This window comes from Bos mutus, chromosome 23 (genome assembly GCF_027580195.1).
Source record: "Bos mutus isolate GX-2022 chromosome 23, NWIPB_WYAK_1.1, whole genome shotgun sequence".
Taxonomy (NCBI): Eukaryota; Metazoa; Chordata; class Mammalia; order Artiodactyla; family Bovidae; genus Bos; species Bos mutus.
In genome coordinates this window covers 40002764-40021438 of record NC_091639.1, presented here as the reverse complement: position 1 = coordinate 40021438, position 18675 = coordinate 40002764, and the positions used below count along the sequence as shown (strand labels likewise).

General features: G+C 42.5%; 1 protein-coding gene and 1 non-coding gene across 2 annotated transcripts in view; both read right to left on the bottom strand.

The window, feature by feature from the left end:
• The window catches only part of SLC26A8 (solute carrier family 26 member 8), an 81284-nt gene that overhangs the window by 14885 nt on the left and 47724 nt on the right, over positions 1 to 18675 (bottom strand). The window contains exons 8-15 of the mRNA XM_005890509.3: positions 14966 to 15113; positions 13910 to 14023; positions 8380 to 8457; positions 2400 to 2495; positions 989 to 1095; positions 838 to 907; positions 348 to 440; positions 111 to 242 (exon numbers count right to left, since the gene is read on the bottom strand). Coding sequence (XP_005890571.1) covers positions 111 to 242; positions 348 to 440; positions 838 to 907; positions 989 to 1095; positions 2400 to 2495; positions 8380 to 8457; positions 13910 to 14023; positions 14966 to 15113 — 838 coding nt within the window. The remainder of the gene's footprint in view (positions 1 to 110; positions 243 to 347; positions 441 to 837; positions 908 to 988; positions 1096 to 2399; positions 2496 to 8379; positions 8458 to 13909; positions 14024 to 14965; positions 15114 to 18675) is intronic.
• Positions 4715 to 4821, bottom strand: LOC138985133 (U6 spliceosomal RNA). Its single transcript, XR_011462392.1, has one exon. It is a non-coding gene; the product is annotated as a U6 spliceosomal RNA (small nuclear RNA).

The window sequence follows — 18675 nt, the reverse complement described above, 5'->3', positions numbered from 1 at the left end:
CAACAAAGACCCAGTGCAACCATACAAATAAACAAATAAATAATTAAAAGAAAAACTCTACTAGTGCATTTCTTTATAAAATGTAGGAGACAAGAAGAGGTGTTTCTAACCCTGGGCGATGGCTCTGGTTCATCACAGTTGCAGTAACACCGACAGATCTTTCCTCGCTGTGCACCCTCTTCATTTTGACTGAACAGGGTATAAATTTCCTCTTCTGTAAGAGGCATCTTTACCATTTCAATCTGAAAGACATATGCTGGGTCTAATTCAAGTGTTGAGTAGGGGAGGGGAGAACACTCTGGGACTGAGAGGGAAGCAGGTGGGGAGAAGCAGAGGACAGCCCTCACCTCCTCTAACACCTTGCGCTTGAGGTAGTGAACATTGACAAATGTGATGGCATTGCAGCATTGGAAGATCTTCACCCCTGGAATGTTTGCAACCTGCAAGACAAATAAACGCACACTTGAGGGCAATTTTTCAGCTCTTTCATGGAGTAAGGGGAAAAAAAATCCTTAGAACATCCTGGAGAATCTGTGTTCTTTATAAGCATCAAGAACTAACAAATTCCTCCCTCTGGTTTTCACCCCCTGCTTTCTTCTTTTCCCCTCTTATTTCTTCACACCTCTCTTTTTCTTGGCCCTCCTCCCTCTGAAGTACATTTAAAATTATCCTTAACTGGCTGCATCACTTTGTAAATGTAAATGCGTATCTGCAGTGCAGCAGAGAGGAACAAAAGAGCTTAGTTTTTTTTTGTTTTTTTTTGGTAGAAATACTAAGCAGCAGGCCTGGTCCATCCCATCCTTTGGGCAAAGGAGTGGGACTCATTTGGATTCTTACCTCCCGATAGTCTTGGAAGCTTCTATAAATATTGGTGTTAGGGATCTGACCCAGGAGGAGAATCTTAGTTCTGTAAGGAAATGCATTTGCCTTTAGGTCACAGTTGCCTCACCTTGACATGGCCCACCTCCTATCACCCCAGACAAAGTACCTGTGTGACTGAACAGTGATGATGAAGAAGGCAAAAGTTACTGCAACAACTAGTCCAATATCCAGTCCCAGTAAAATTGCAGACATGAACGTCACCATCCAAATGAGCTTATGGAAAAGAGGGAGGAGGAGACAGGGAGACCATGACAACAAGCAGAACTGAGAAAATCACAAGTCTTCACCTTTACTCTTTCTCTCCCAACACCTAGGATTTAGAGATCAAATTCCACAGCCACGTGGACTGATGCTGTCACAAATGATTGGGCCCCAGGGCTGCCTAGCAATTCTTTTATGCATTCTTGGTCACATCTCTCTTTAGTTTTCTCTTAAAACATCAGTTTCCGCTTGTGAAAAATTGGGCTAACAATATTTGCTTTATAGAATTTATTGAGATTAGAAATACTGTTTGGAAAGCAACCCAGAACACTCACCAAATTACTGGTTGCTATTTTAAGACCCATGATAGTCATTAGGAATCTTTAATATCCTTTTCAAGCCCCTGTCCCACCACCTACTGCATCTCTCAGCAGGTGATTTGACTTTCATTTTCATAAAGAAGGTAGGCTGAGGGGGAGGGATACATTGGAAGGTTGGGACTGACATTTATACGCGACTGTGTATATGGGGAAAGAATTTTTTTTAAAGGAGTAGATATATGTTTATGTATAATTGACTCACTTTGCTGTACACCTGAAACCAGCACAACGTTGAAGCAACTATACCCCAATAAAAAAAATTTTTTTTTAAAAGAAGATGGGTTGAAAGTCCCTTAACTGTTTACTCCACCTGCCATTTGCTAGTCTCTGCACTCAACCTTCCCTTGTTCTCTCCAGGGCTGTTGGAAGTGCTGTCTCCACTCCAAAGACCAGAAGCTCTAACTGTACACTGGACCATATTCCCCTCTTGACTTCTCAGGGACCTGGATCCAAAAATGATCTCTTTCCTCTTCCGGGTCCCTCTCCTGTCATTGCATCATCATCCCTTATCTTTCATTTCTTGCTATTTCCCCTATATGTCCTCTAGTTTTCTTCTCTAGAGAAAAGGGGAGCACTCCATCAGTTACTCTTCCTGGCAAGACGCCCTCTTCTCGTTAGGATTTGTTTCCCCTCTCCTGGAATGTAGTTCTATTAACCGGATTAAAAGGCATTCAAATATGCCATGTATGATGAACCCTTTTTATTAGATCTGTGTGTAACTGCAGCTGCTTAATGACTTCTGTTGTATCCAACTTCATATAGTTGGAATGGGGTCTCAGTATCTCTGTGCACCAAATAACCTCGACTCCCGTTTTCTGAGCAACAGCAGAGACGCATCAGATGGTGGGCTCACGCTGATCACTTTCGTTTGTTCTCTTCTCTCTCTGCAGGTTTCCCCTCCGTCCTTCCCAACCTCCCCCGTGCGTCTCCACTCACACAGTCATACTGGTTCTGCCTCCACAGACTGGGTAGGGTGTAAACAGCTTCAAGGTAGGGTAGGACGTTACTCAGGACAATACCAGCCACTATAGCCTGTGGGGAAAAAATGAACCCTGCTTCATTTTCCCTTCAGGGGTAGAGCTTCCAAATTTCCACAAAGGAACCACAGAGACTTGGTCAGCCTTGCCACACAGAGGTATTCTGCACTAATATTTCATACAAATAGCAGGTCTGTGCTGCCACTCACTGTCCAATCAAATAGGTATTCTCCACATTTGTCTCTGCTCAGCTTTATAATTTGTCAAACACACAAGACACAGCAAGGCCATGTGACTCATTTGGCCAGTAACAGCTCTCAAAAGCCCCTTTTATTTTAGAGTTTTTTGAATGTGGACCACTTTTAAAATCTTTATTGAATTTGTTACAATATTGCTTCTGTTTTATGTTTTGGTTTTTTACGGCTGCAAGATATGTGGAATCTTAGCTCCCTGACCAGGGACTGAACTCATAACCCCCTGGATTGGAAGGTGAAGTTTTAACCCTGGACCACGAGGGAAGCTCCCACATGCCCTTTTTAGAGTCAGATCACTGGTTACTTACACAGACAGTGAGAGGAAGAGTAGCCACAAGTCGTGATCATCTAGTCCCTTCTGTTTCCATGTGGCCACTTTTGGTGGAAGGGTGAGGCAAGACCCATAGGAAGGCCGGCGCCTTTGGCCATGTGTCCTATTCTGTGCCTATTTGACTTTGCTTTGTCTAGTTTGCTTGACATAACCTATGTGACTGATGTTGCTTAGAAACCATTCTCAGACGGGATGACAAATTAAGAGAATTTCCACTCACAGAAATTCTGAAATAGTTTCAATTTGGTGTTGTTTTTTTTATCCCAAGCGTAATCATGATGTACTACGATTATTTCAACAGTGAGACACCACTGTTTTGGTCCATCAAATTAAATTAGCAAATCTAAAACACTGAGGACATTCCATTAAAAATGGGTATTGACCTTTTGAAAAATAATTTGGCCATATATTAAGAAATACTAGGGCTTCCCAGGGGGGCATTAGTGGTAAAGAACCCACCTGTCAATGCAGGAGACTTAAAATATGCAGATTTGATCCCTGGGTTGGGAAGATCCCCTGGAGAAGGGCATGGTATCCCACTCCAGTATATGCCTGGAGAAGCCCATGGACAGAGGAGCCTGGCAGGCTACAGTTCATAGGGTCGCAAAGACTTGGACATGACTGAAGAAACTGAGCAAGAAATATTGATTGATATGCTTTCATACAGAACTTTTGTTTTCCCCTTAAAAATCTATCCTAAATATAGAAAAGGGCAGATGTACAAAATTGCTCACTATTGTGTTATTTATAATAAAAAAAAACTCAGATAAACTAATTTAAACTGATTAATAAGTGATAGTAAGAGTATCATGTTATATATGAAATTAACAAGAATACCAGATTGTGTGTACAGTTAGATCACAATTACACAAAGTAAAGGCTGCTTCCCTGGTGGCTCAGTGGTAAAGAATTTGCCTGCCAATGCAGGATACGTGGGTTCGATCCTTGTGGTTGGGAAGATCCCCTGGAGAAGGAAATGGCAACCCACTCCAATATTCTTGTCTGGGAAATCCCATGGACAGAGGAGCCTGGCGGGCTACAGTTCATGGGTTGCAAAGAGTCAGACACGATTTAGTGACTAAACAACAACAGCATACAAAGTAAATACTATCTGTTCATAGAGAATAATATTGGTTAGGTATATGCCAAAATGTTAATAGTGGTTTATTTGTTTTTGTTTTTTTGGGGTTTTTTTAGTTTTTTTTATTTTATTTTATTTTATTTTTAAACTTTACATAATTGTATTAGTTTTGCCAAATATCAAAATGAATCCGCCACAGGTATACCTGTGTTCCCCATCCTGAACCCTCCTCCCTCCTCCCTCCCCATACCATCCCTCTGGGTCGTCCCAGTGCACTAGCCCCAAGCATCCAGTATTGTGCATCGAACCTGGACTGGCATCTCGTTTCATACATGATATTTTACATGTTTCAATGCCATTCTCCCAAATCTTCCCACCCTCTCCCTCTCCCACAGAGTCCATAAGACTGTTCTATACATCAGTGTCTCTTTTGCTGTCTCGTACACAGGGTTATTGTTACCATCTTTCTAAATTCCATATATATGCGTTAGTATACTGTATTGGTATTTTTCCTTCTGGCTTACTTCACTCTGTATAATAGGCTCCAGTTTCATCCACCTCATTAGAACTGATTCAAATGTATTCTTTTTAATGGCTGAGTAATACAAAAAAATATGGAACGCTTCACGAACTTGTTCGTCATCCTTGCGCAGGGGCCATGCTAATCTTCTCTGTATCGTTCCAATTTTAGTATATGTGCTGCCAAAGCGAGCACTAATAGTGGTTTATTTGTGATTGTGGCTTCAGGGACTGCCACCTCAGTGTGTGACCAATCTATCTATAAAATAGATTTTTATCTATTATGAATTTTCCAAAGCTTAAAAAGTAAGCAGGTCTTCTTTTGTAATGAAAAGACAGTGTCTTAAATATAAGAAAATGAAGATCAATATTCATGGGGGTATAAAATCATCAGGGCCTCAAAGTAGAATACTTTAAGAAACATTTTTCAACCTTTTCCTAGCCATCTAGCCAATTAAAACTGATCCCACTCTCGGAAGTGGCTTGGATCCAGGCTTACTCTGGTTTTCTGAGGTTACTCAGTAACCAGTTGGATGCAACAAGTCAGTAAGAGGGGGGAGGAAGTAAAATGAAGTCAGCAGAAATTACTTGTTTTCCAGCTTCATCTTCTTACCAGTCAGGAATCTCCTCAAATTTCTGCAATTAGCAGGGAGATGTGGTAGGAAAGATAAGAAATTCAACTTCATAGGGTTTTTACAAGACTTTTGGCTTGAGGTATGAAGTATGAGGGCTCCCGAGGTATCTCAGTGGTAAAGAATCCACCTGCCAATGCAGGAGACACTGGAGACGTAAGTTTGATACCTGGGTCAGGAAGATTCCCTGGAGGAGGAAATGGCAACCATTCCAGTATTCTTGCCTGGGGAGTTCCATGGACAGAGGAGCCTGGTGGGCTACAGTTCATGGGGTCACAAAGAGTTGGTCATGACTGAAAGACTGAGCACACACACGGAGTATGACAGGGAAACAAATCTTTTTCATGAAATATACAATAAAATTTTTACCTTTCTGAATATTAAGATAAAACATGCTCATGTGCAAAGAAGAATTGAATTTATATATGTTTTCCATCATACAAGAGATAACATTTTGGTATAGCCTATGTATTTTTTTCCCACACAAAACTGGAACAATATTGAATACACTATTTGTATTACATTAAAAAAATGTATATTGGGTCCCTTGCTCACTAGTTGAGATCCTTGCCAGGATGCTCTACCAATTACTCTCCCAAGACTTTTTCAACAAACTACCCATAGTCATTCAAAGAAGGAGGGATAGGTGCTTCCTAGAGGGGTGGAATGGGAGAGGAAGCTCAACAGGGAGGGGACATATGTGTACCTATGGCTGATTCACGATATTATACTGCAGAAACTAACAGAACATTGTAAAGCAATTATATCCAATAAAAATAGGAAGGAATCATTCATAGTCTAATCCTCAGAGAGCCACGGTTATAGAAATTCAGTTATTCCACTGATCAGATTGTGTTCGCATTTTCTCACCCAGCAACATCCTAACTAGATGATGTAAAAATAACGTGCCAGAACATGGTTGGCCAAAAGCAAGGGCTGTTCTATCCCCAGCATATTTATAGTAAGGAGGGGCTTCCCTGCTTTTATCACTGTGCATGTATGCATGTGTGCTCAGTCATGTTTGACTCTTTGGAACCCCACTGTAACCCACCTCTGTAAGGTGGACTGTAACCCACCTCTGTATGGGATTTTTGAGGCAAGAATACCAGAGTGGGTTGCAATCTCCTTCTCCAGGGGATCTTCCGAACCCAGGGATCGAACCCACGTCTCCTGCATCTCCTGCCTTGGCAGGAAGATTCTTTGTCACTGAACCATCTGGGAAGCCTCACTTTTATCACTACTCGGCAGTGAATTCGGATAGATTTTTATTTGAGATTTTTTTTTTTTTAAATTCTGATTCTTCAGGCTATAAAGGAAAAATATCACTGTCCAAAGTAAATTAGTGAGTGTCCCACCAAAAATAGACTCCCAAGAGTTATAGCTCCAAAGATGCTGCATAAGCTCCATTCTGGAGATGACTTCTGCTGGGAAGCAGAGGACAGCTTGTGTGGTAAACACAGGCTTAATCCCACCCACCATGCCTATATTGCATGGCTGGTTTCCAAGATCCCTGAATCACAAGAACCAAAGGCAGCGACAGCCTTAAGATGGTCCTGTTCTACTGAAATGTGATATTCACCAGGTGGAATTGTTGTTTAGTTGCCAAGTCGTGTCCAACTCTTTTGCAACCCCATGGACTGTAGCTTGCCAGGCTCCTCTGTCCATGGGATTTCTCAGGCAAGAATACTGGGCTGGAGTGGGTTGTCGTTTCCTTCTCCAGGGCATCTTCCTGACCCAGGGATTGAAGCTGCGTCTCCTGCTTGGCAGGCGAATTCTTTACCACTGAATCACCAGGGAAGTCCCAAACACGTTTAAAAGGATGGGTATAATATTTACAACCACTCCAGCTTAGGGACTGCTACATCAGTGGGTAACCAAGCTGCTGCACCAGGAATAAAACCTCCTCCCTTGCTGCTGCTGCTTAGTTGCTTCAGTCATGTCCAGCTCTGTGCGACCCCGTGGACTGTAGCCCGCCAGGTTCCTCTGTCCATGGGATTCTCCAGGCAAGAGTACTGGAGTGGGGTGCCATGCCCTTCCTTCAGGGGATCTTCCCAAGCCAGTGACTGAACCCAGGTCTCCTGCATTGCAGGCAGATTCTTTACCACTGAGCTACCAGGGAAGTCCTACCTCCCCATCTTAGTACTATCGAAAAATGACTAAAGGGGACACGGAGGAAATTTAAAAAGAAATCACGGAGACTGGGCATTGACCTATACTGTAACTTAGAACAAATTGATTATAGTCAGTAATTAATGCAACTGGCATCTCTAAATGTAAAGTCATCATTCATTTCACACAAAGGGAAGAAATGGTACATAGTACATAGAGGCATTCTAGCTGAATACAGGATTAGAACTCAACTTTTAGTGTTGTGAACTGACCAAAAGGCAGGGTGGCAGCAGTGGGGGGATTGAGTTCACATGAATGCAGAACAAGGACTTCTGGAAACTGTTTAGGAAAACAGATGGCATGAATGCACAATGAGTTTCCAAGCCTGTGTTGGGAATGGGCGTTCTGGCATCTGAAGTCTATTTTGGTCATATTTAACTGAATCCTTACTTCTAAAAGCTTACTTTATAGCTAAAGCAATTTTAAAAAAAAGATTAATGAGGATGAGAAGAATCACAACTGTTTCTTGAGCGCTTATTATTAGCTCAAAACTGTTCTCTCTACATTATACATATTATCGTGTTTAACTCCTAGTTCTGTGAGGTGCTTAGTCACTCAGTTGTGTCCAACTCTTTGTGATCCTGTCTATGGGGATTCTCCAGGCAAGAATACTGGAGTGTTGAGGCTTGACAGAAAACAACAAAAATCTGTAAAGCAATTATCCTTCACTTAAAAAATAAATAAATAAATAAAAGAATACTGGAGTGGGTTGCCATGCCCTCCCACAGGGATCTTCCTAACTCACAGATCAAACCTAGGTCTCCTGCATTGCAGATGGATTCGTTACCGTCTGAGCCACCAGGGAAATCCTGTATGGTAGAGGCAGTTATTTTAAAGGAAAGGAACCAGAAATAGCCTGGGGCAACCACTGGAGATGAGCAGAATGCAGTTCCCCTCAGAGATGCCCCCACCAAGATGTGATCTGACTCAGGCATCTGATCAGGTCTACTTACGTTTGGCAGTCTGTAGAAAAAGCGTGCCATCTTCATCATCAGGAGCAGCATGATGCCTGCGCCTACCAGAGATGCAAACTGAGGAGACAGAGCCAGTTGGAGAGAGACCATCAGGAATGGACTGGTCCCTGTCTGCAACTGAGGCCTTCTGCTTGGTGACAAGCATGTCTGTTTTTTGTCTTTTTCTTAAAAGGGGTTGAATATGTATAACCAGCTAACATCAGTGCGTTTTCGGTAAGCTGACACTGTCAATTCTTGTCAAAATGCTCAACACACACCAGGTACTCAATAAATACTCATTGACTGCACGTATCAAGGTTTCCTGAAAAGCTACAGATGGGCTTGAATATCTGAATATTTCTCGCCATTGCTTTGTGCTGTGGAATCTGAAGTCTCCTACAATCCGGCCTTCATTTCCTCCAAACTTTAACCTTCTTTGAATAGTTTTGAAAAGCCCTGGTAGACTCATCACTGCCAGCCCTAAAATCCCAACTGTTCCACCTAGCTCTTTTGGGGTTTGGATAGCTTCCCATCTAACAGCTTCAGTGGTACTTCATCTTAATACCGTGATATTCACTTTAGATTTTCCTACTTTTGCTTCTCTCTGCCTCAATGCCATTAAAAAAAAAAAAAAGAAAGGTAATGAACATGAGTCAGGGCTGTTGATAGCAGCTCTGGATCCTGTTCCAGCTGGGTTGACTCCTCTGGGTTCGTATTACTTGGGAAGCAGTGATTCAGATTGTCAAATACAAGTAGAAAGCTAAAAAAACATAGTTTCCTTTATAATCTTAAGGCTCTCTGGACATAATCTTGAACTGATTATATCCTCTGTTGATAAACTTCCATTAAAATCATACAAAGCAGTGTAATTTCCCATGGTGATAAGGGTGGAGGGGGGGATAAAACTGTAGCCACAAATCAAAACAATAGCATATACTAGCACCAACAAGCAACTTTAAATCTAAACCATGAGGCCATGATTGTCTAATTTTTTTCCTCTTTTTTATTAGGTGCGAAAAAGACTTCCTACTGGGTTCTCTCTCACTGCTCACTGCTATTTGCCATAGAAACATGTCACTGAAAATAACTGCAATGAAATCAATGTTCTGCTTCCTTTTTTTGCCACCCTGACTGATACACAGCTATGGGACCAACCCAAGGTGGAAAAGTTGAACCCTGAGAGAAGAATGTAGGCAGAAGGATTCAGGAAAATGGATCACTGTAACTGAAACTCAGGAAGTTCTCGAGGCAAACATTTTATACACTGGGGAACTGAGAAAGGTAACTGAAGCCATAAGCTCCTCCAGCCAGTGTGCATCTCAGCCTCTTGCCACACTGGATTTTAGGGTCTAGCTTCAGGTGGTCTCACACTATAGAAGAAACTGCTTTGCTTAGCACAGGAAAACATATCAGGACTTCTCCTCCTACTACTCCTTTCCTCCAAAGTTCTTTGGATTACTTTTAGGGGAACAAAGACATACAGACACCAAAATTAGCTGTATAAAAACCTAGTTTAAAATGATGATCAACCAAACACTGAAATCCCATAAATCTGGCTGCTCAGGGAGGCCTGCCAATAACTGTCTGTCCCCCATGACTGCTTCCCTTATAGCTCAGCTGGTAAAGAATCTGCCTACAATGCAGGAGACCTGGGTTCGATCCTGGGTTGGGAAGATCCTCTGGAGAAGGGAAAGGCTACCCACTCCAGTATTCTGGCCTGGAGAATTCCATGGACTGCATAGTTAATGGGGTTGCAAAGAGTCAGACACAACTGAGTGACTTTCACTTTCATGGCTGCACACGAGAGGAGTGGGCTTTGGGATCAGAGGGCCATCTTTGGTGGTGGTATGCCCTAGGAGGATGCATGGTGAGTCTCAGAATCTGACTCAGGGCATGAACAGGGCCTAGAGGCAGCAAGCATATACTAATACAACTTGACATCTCACACATGTTTTGGTTTTCCGCTGATTTTTCATCACTTTTTCAGGCTTTCTTGAACCAAGACTGACCCTACCTTCTTCCCAGGGACTCAACGCAATGCGAGTTCTCATAAAGCACAGCCACGAGGGACATGAAGAGCCTCAGACAACTGCTCCACAAGCAGTGGATAGAACATTACCATACACCAACCAGCACACTAGGGACCTGGGGTAGAAGCTCTGTTGTCATCCAGTTTAATTCTCACAACTGAAAGGTTATCCTTATCTCCATCTTACAGATGAGAACTAGAGCCCCAGAAAGTGAAGGTAACTTCCCAAGGTCACACGTCTAGGAACTACAGAGTCAGGTTTCAATCCACCTGACCAACTGACTCCAAAATCCAGGCTCTCTCCACTGCCCCATTTGCTTTCTCTAAAGACAATGCAACTCATTTCCTTTTGTGATGATTTCTTTTCTTTTTTAAAAATAATAACTCATTTTTAAAAGCAGTTCTGGGAGTGAAATAAGTCAGAAAGAGAAAAACAAATGCATACATGCATAAATGTGGAATCTAGAAAAACGGTACAGATGAGCCTATTTGCAGGGCAGGAATAAAGACACAGACGTAGAGAATGGACACGTACCTGGACACAGACCCGGAAAAGGGGGGTGGGATGAATTGGGAGAATATGACATATGATATATACATACTGGATGAAAAATAGTTACTGGGAAGCTGCTCTGTAGCACAGGGAGCTTGGCTCGGTGCTTTGTGATGACCTGGGGTTGGGCAGGGGGTTGGGGATGATCCAAGAGGGAGGGGTTATGTGTATACATAAAACAGATTCATGACAGTACAGCAGAAACTAACACAACACTGTAAAGCTCCAACTTAAAAAAAAAATAGGGTAAAGCAGTTCTGAGAGCCTGGGGACAAGGCAAGAAGGCTCATCTTTGGAAAGCAGGGAACAAGGAAAGGAACACAATCATAGAGAAGAGAGAAGCACAGGATCAGAACTGGATCAGCTAGAAGAGGGAGGGCAGTTCAGCTGGCCTGCATCACTTAAGGTTCAGGCCAGGGCTGGAAGGGCTGATAGGTTTTGCTGCAACAAGTGAAGACAAGTTTCTAGACAGGGAGAAATTAAAGTGAAATCCAGACACATTTTACACAGTGTTTATGTATGTCAGACATACGTACACACACATAAGTGGCTGTTGGTGACCAGTCATGTCAAATAGGTTCAGAGCCAGCTCCCGAGCTTCTCTTTCCTGCAGTCCTGGGGAGCTTTGAAAAAATGAGGGTGTTCTCAGGCAGGCTGAATTTAAAAGTTCCCAGAGGAGAAGGGGAGAGAGAAGAACCCCTGCTAGGGGATGAAGAAGGCTGAGTGAGTCCAGATCAGAAACTCGGATTGGAGGTGGGGAAGCTCAAATGTGGAGGGTCAAGGGCCAGGGGCGTTCTCTGCTTGAACTGGCCATTTGCCCTGGGCAAGTCAGGGTCTTGGGGAAGAGTTTACCAGCATCCTGAGGGACATGCTTCCCTGTGAAGGGCCACTGCATCACAGAGAGAGATGTCTTTGGGGAGAACGAAGGGGAGAACGAAGCCACAGCAGAAAACAGGATGAGAGTCACTTTGCCCAACAGGCTAAGCTAAGCTAAGCTAAGTCGCTTCAGTCGTGTCCAACTCTGTGTGACCCCATAGACGGCAGCCCACCAGGCTCCCCCATCCCTGGGATTCTCCAGGCAAGAACGCTGGAGTGGGTTGCCATTTCCTTCTCCAATGCAGGAAAGTGAAAAGTGAAAGTGAAGTCGCTCAGTCGTGTCCGACTCTGTGCTACCCCATGGACTACAGCCTACCAGGCTACTCTGTCCGTGGGATTTTCCAGGCGAGAGTACTGGAGTGGGGTGCCAACAGGCTAAAGGCAACTCCAAAGCTGGACTGAAGCCCATCTTCCTTCCCTCCATCTACACATCACATATTCTAAACCTCTTACGGGGATCCAGAAAAGCCCCACTTCCTCCATCGTTCTCCTTCCTGAAGTATTTATGGCACTTTAACATTTATTGTATTTATTCTGCACTTAATTTTACTTGCATTGTGATTGATTTTTTTCCAACCATGTGCATCTTTTCTCCCCAAATCTGTTATGCTTGTATACTAAATAAACAAAGTGTGTGGTCACAAGTTAAAGGGAACTGATGTCTGGAAAAGCTATTTCCATTTCTTCTTATCATAAAATCCTCTTATTTTGACTTCACTTGCATAGAACATCATTGTTTTTTAACAAAACTCATCTTCCTTCTCTGATCAGACAGTAGCACAGAAGAGCTACCCCTTAAAGGCCAGTGTGTTCAGTAGAAGCTCTCTGACAACAAAACTCAGTCCACATAAAATTATACAGTCTTACTCTAGACCCATGCTCTCACCACTGCCCAGTCTTCTTTTATTAGCTTTCACCTGATATTTCACCCATAAGCTGTGACACTTTCTCTTTCCCCATTCGAGTTTTGTGTCCATTCTTCTGACAGTCTAAGATTTTTTTTTAAATGTGGTCCATTTTTAAAGTCTTTATTGAATTTGTTACAATATTGCTTCTGCTTTATGTTTTGGTTTTTTGGCCCCAAGATATGTGTGGGATTTTAGCTTCCCATCCAGAGACTGATCCCACACCCGCTGCATTGGAAGGCAAGGTCTCAGCCACTGGGCCACCAGGGAAGCCCTTGACACTTTACTGACCACAGCGATGCCTCCCCTACTGTGCTGCTGTGGCTCCGGCTTGTCTTTGGCTTCTGCTTCTCTGCCTCCTGAACCCTGACTCAGTCCGTGGGCTTATTCTAGGTTCAGTTCTGATAGTTCTTTGACACTTATTCATGCTACATAACTGAGATGGGATACCTCTCATGTTGTAAACTGAATTATCTGGTCAGTCTAAAACACATGAATATTGGACTTAGAAAATCTCATGCCAGAAAACTGGACAGAGAGCTTGCCTTTAAAACTTTGCCACCATTCTTCTTTCCCTCTTCCCTTCCATATACCCGTATATTTAGTTTACTAATTCAGGATACCTGAAGAGGATCTGACCCAGACAATTTTCTCTTCCACAAAGGTAGAATGAAAGCAAATTCCATAAGCTCACCTAGACAAAGACTAGCGCCTCCTGTCATGTCCTTTAGGAGTTGGAAAAGTTTCTAGCCCTGCTGTCAGGAAGGCGAGAGTTGTCTTATTACTTTCACAGACTAGGACTGAGGATATATCTCCCCATAGAAAAAAACGTTCATAGGTGATAGTTAGTTTACCTGAAATATTATCTTTTAGCTTTGCTACATGGAAAGTAGCTTCTTGTGGGCTAATATATAGAAGCCTTTAACAATAATATTTTTACAGAAAATGATCTTCAAATTCCTCATTGACAGATAGCTTTTAAGACAAAAGCTAAACAAAAATTAAGCCAAGCATGAGATCCAACAAACATAATACAAATCCCTCCCAACAAGCATAACTGTAAAACAGCAGTGTGGTTAAACTAATATATAATCCCCTTCTGTGAATATACATATAAATAGATATAATTATCTCTGTATATTAGACATCAAATTCTATTGCACACACCTGTTGTCTTCCTCCAGTTTTATCCTGGATAATGGTCCTGGCAACAGCACCAGTAAACACGTAAGATCTGAAAAATGAACTGACGACATTGCAAAGGCCAATGGCTATTAAATCCTGTAAAGAAACGGCAAATACTTTAGGCCCTCCATTTGTCAAAGAAGAAGGCTGACCTGAGTTTGCACTAAAGTTACGCTGTTATTTCTTGTATATGAAGATAGGGTTGTTTATATCACTGCAAATAACACTGAAAGATTATTGGAAAGAACTGAAGGATGGCAAATCTGATTTCTTCACTTTAGCTAAAGATCACAAGGAAAGCCCTCAAAGTGAGAAAATGAGACTTTTGCCTTATTATTCTCTTTCACATGATCACTAGGATCACAGAGAGACACAAAGCACTATTTTCTTGCTTCCTTTTATACTATCCTAAAGTCAAAGCGGGACACCAGTTGAACCTGGGCCTCGGAGTGAAAGCCTGGGATCCTAACACGAGGCACCAGCCCACGCCAAGGGGCTTGGGCGATCTTAGTTCCCTGACCAGGGATTGAACCTTGGGCCACAGCAGTGAAAGCACCAAGTCCTAACCACTGAACCGCCAGGGAAGTCCCCATGTTTCCTTTTCGATTTCTAGGGAAGGGGCCAAACTCAGAATGGTTGGAGACTTTTTTTTTAAAGTGACAATGACTATTTCTGGGAGACCAACTGAATTATGTTATTAGCCTAGTTTTGACAGTCCACTGTATTTCTTGTTCTGCCTTGGTATGTGGTTGACTTCTAAGGACTTGGTGGAAAGGAAGATAAAAGGAGAGGAGAGGAACCCTGCCAACTTAACAACATATGCCTCCCTACCCCGTATCTGTTCTAGGGTAACAACATGCATAGTAATTCAGGTAGCTTCAGAGGTAAGGATGTCACACTTCTCAAAAACCTTTAATTATAGCTCAAATAGTGGTCCAAGTGACTCTCTGGTTACAGTCTTCATTTTAGCAGAAGGCTCAGGTTAGAGAACAAAGATTAAAGGGTCCGAGAAAGTAATAGAAAGGCTTATCCTCTCACCTGGTTGGAATTGACGTCATAGTTATGGAAACTGGCAATCTTCTTGCCCAGAAATACGAGCAAAGAGGAGCTCACTAAAGCTAAGGAGAACGATTCTATAAGAACTTCAGTAAGATTGCTCATATCTGGCGTTACAGGAAATAGGAAGCTGGAATAAAATGGTGGAATTATTCCTAGATAGCAGCAGTCATTATGGGCACCTCCCCCACTCTATTCTTATAACTTTATCATCCATATCAAAAGGCCTGACACTTTTAAACACATTTATTTACTGATTTTTGGCTGCTCTAGGTTATCATTGCTGCGTGGGCTTTCTCTAGTTGCAGCAAGCGGGAGCTGCTCTCTAGTGTGGTGCGTTGGCTTCTCACTGTGCGGCTTCCCTTGTTGCAGAACTCAGGCTCCAGGCGTAGGAGCTTTCGTAGTTGCGGCTCTCTGGCTCTAGAGCACTGGTTTGGTAGTTGTGGCCCATGGGCATAGTCGGCCTGCCACATGTGGGATCTTCCTGGACCAGGGATCGAAACGGTATCCCCTGCATTGGCAGGTGGATTTTTTTTTTTAAACTTTTTATTTTATATTGAGGTATAGCCAATTAGGGGCTTCCCTGGTGGCTCAATGGTAAAGAATCTGCCTGCCAAGCAAGAGATTTGGGTTGGGTTTCTGGGTTGGGAAGTTCCCCTGGAGTAGGAAATGGCAGCCCACTCCAGTATTCTTGTCTGGGAAATCCCATGGACAGAGGAGCCTGCCAGGCTACAGCCCATGGAGCGGCAAAGAGTCGGACACGACTGAGCGACTAAACAACAGCAAACAGCCAGTTACGAATGTTGTCATAGATGCAGGAGAACAGCAAAGGGACTCAGCCATACAAGGATTCCCTTCTCCCTCAGGGATTCTCAGATGGCTCAGTGGTCACAAACCTGCCTGCCAATGCAGGAGATGAGGATTCGATCTCTAGGTTGAGAAGATCCCCTGGAATAGGAAATGACAACCCACTCCAGTATTCTTGCCTGGCAAATCCCATGGATAGAGGAGCCTGGTGGGCTACAGTCCGTGGGATCGCACAGTTGGACATGAATGAGTACTCACGCACTTCTCCCCCAAACTGCCCTCCCATCCAGGCTGGCAGGCGGACCACCAGGGAAGTCCCAGGCCTGACCTTTTTTCAAAAAATTAAGAGGTAAGAAAAGAAACTGAGGCAGCAGCTTGCCAAAACTGCCAGCAAATCAAGCCAAGTTACAAAGGCCATTAAGAGAACATGATGTGCTTATCTTCTAGTCTGAGGTTTCTGCTAAGTGCCAGTGGAAACAAATAGTGCGGGCAAAACTACAAAACTTGATGAAAAATGGATTATTTACACTATTTGAGATCATACCAGTGGGTAAGCAATAGGCAGATATCATATCTAAGATGGTTTAGAGCTAAAGCCTCAATGTATTCCCTTCTAGTCAGACTCAAATCTTTCCAATTATAATTTTAGTCCTTGTCTTTTATAAAAATTGTCCTGGTTCTTATCCCATTTTTTAAAAACTGGGTAAAGTCCGCATAACATGAAATTTACCATTTTACCCACTTTTAAATGTACAGTTCAGTGGTTTTTAAATACATGTATAATATGCAACCATTACCACCATCTACTCCATAGTTCTTTCATCTTGTAAAACTGAAACTCTATACTTATTAATCAATAACTCTCCATTTCCCCCCTCCCTCCAGCCCTGACAAAAATCATCTGACTTTCTGTCTTTATGATTTTGACTACTAAGTACCCCAGATAAGTGGGCTCAAATAGTAATTGTCTTTTTGTGATTGGCTTATTTCATTTAGAATAATGCCCTTGAAGTTCATCTATGTTGTACTTAGAGCCAGAATTTCCTTCCTTTTCAAGGTTCAATAATATTCTATTGGATGGATTTAACACACTCTGTTCATTCATTCATCCATTGATGGACACTTATTGTTTCTTCCACATTTCAGCCACTGTGAGTAGCGCTGTTATGAATATAGGTGCAAAAATATCTCTTCAAGATACTGCTCTTGTGGGGAGTATAATTTGGGGGAAGTATATTTCCAGAAGCAGAATTGCTGGGTCATATGAAGGTCAGGAAGCAACAGTTAGAACTGGACATGGAACAACAGACTGGTTCCAAATAGGAAAAGAAGTACGTCAAGGCTGTATATTGTCACCCTGCTTATTTAACTTATATGCAGAGTACATCATGAGAAATGCTGGGCTGGAAGAAGCACAAGCTGGAATCAAGATTGCCAAGAGAAAAATCAATAACCTCAGATATGCAGATGATACCACCCTTATGGCAGAAAGTGAAGAGGAACTAAAAAGCCTCTTGATGAAAGTGAAAGAGAGGAGTGAAAAAGTTGGCTTAAAGCTCAACATACAGAAAACTAAGATCATGGCATCTGGTCCCATCACTTCATGGGAAATAGATGGGGAAACAGTGGAAACAGTGTCAGACTTTATTTTTTGGGGCTCCAAAATCACTGCAGATGGTGACCGCAGCCATGAAATTAAAAGACACTTACTCCTTGGAAGAAAAGTTATGACCAACCTAGATAGCATATTGAAAAGCAGAGACATTACTTGGCCAAGAAAGGTCCATCTAGTCAAAGCTATGGTTTTTCCAGTGGTCAGATATGGATGTGAGAGTTGGACTGTGAAGAAGGCTGAGTGCCAAAGAATTGATGCTTTTGAACTGTGTGTTGGAGAAGACTCTTGAGAGTCCCTTGGACTGCAAGGAGATTCATCCAGTCCATTCTAAAGGAGATCAGCCCTGGGTATTCTTTGGAAGAAATGATGCTAAAGCTGAAACTCCAGTACTTTGGCCATCTCATGTGAAGAGTTGACTCATTGGAAAAGATTCTGATGCTGGGAGGGATTAGGGGCAGGAGGAGAAGGGGACCACAGAGGATGAGCTGGCTGGATGGCATCACTGACTCGATGGATGTGAGTTTGAGTGAACTCCGGGAGCTGGTGATAGACAGGGAGGCCTGGCGTGCTGCGATTCATGGGGTCGCGAGGAGTCGGACATGACTGAGCGACTGAACTGAACTGATGGAAATTCTATTTTTAATTTTTTGAGGAATCAGCATTCTACTTTCCACAGTGGCTGTACATTTCACACTCCCACTAACAGTGCACACAGGTTCCATTTTCTCCACATCCTCATCAAATATTTGTTATTTTCTGTCTTTTTAAAAACAGTAGCCATCCTAATGAGTATGGGGTGGTATCTCACTGTAGTTTTGATTTGCATTCCCCAAATGATTAGTGATGTTGAGCATCTTATGTGCTCACTGGCCATTTGTATACTATCCTTGGAAAAATGTGTATTCAAATTCTTTCTGCACTTTTTGAGTCAGGTTGTTTGTTTTCTGTTGTGTTTTAGGAGTTCTCTATGTATTTTGGATATTAATTCCTTATCATACATAATTTGCAAATATTTTCTCCTATTCTATGACTTGTCTTTTCTCTGTTGATAGTGTCTCTTGATACACAAGAGATTTTAATTTTCATGAATTTATTGCCCAAGTCTGTGTCAGTAAACCTTAAATATTTAGTATGATAACATTAATAGTACAAACCTACTGCTTTTTCCTTCCTGGTGTTCTCTGTACATTCAGTTCTTTGTTAGCCATTTAGTTAAAGGGGGATGTGGATCTGGAAGGAACTAACATAAACTATTCAATTTTCCTAATCT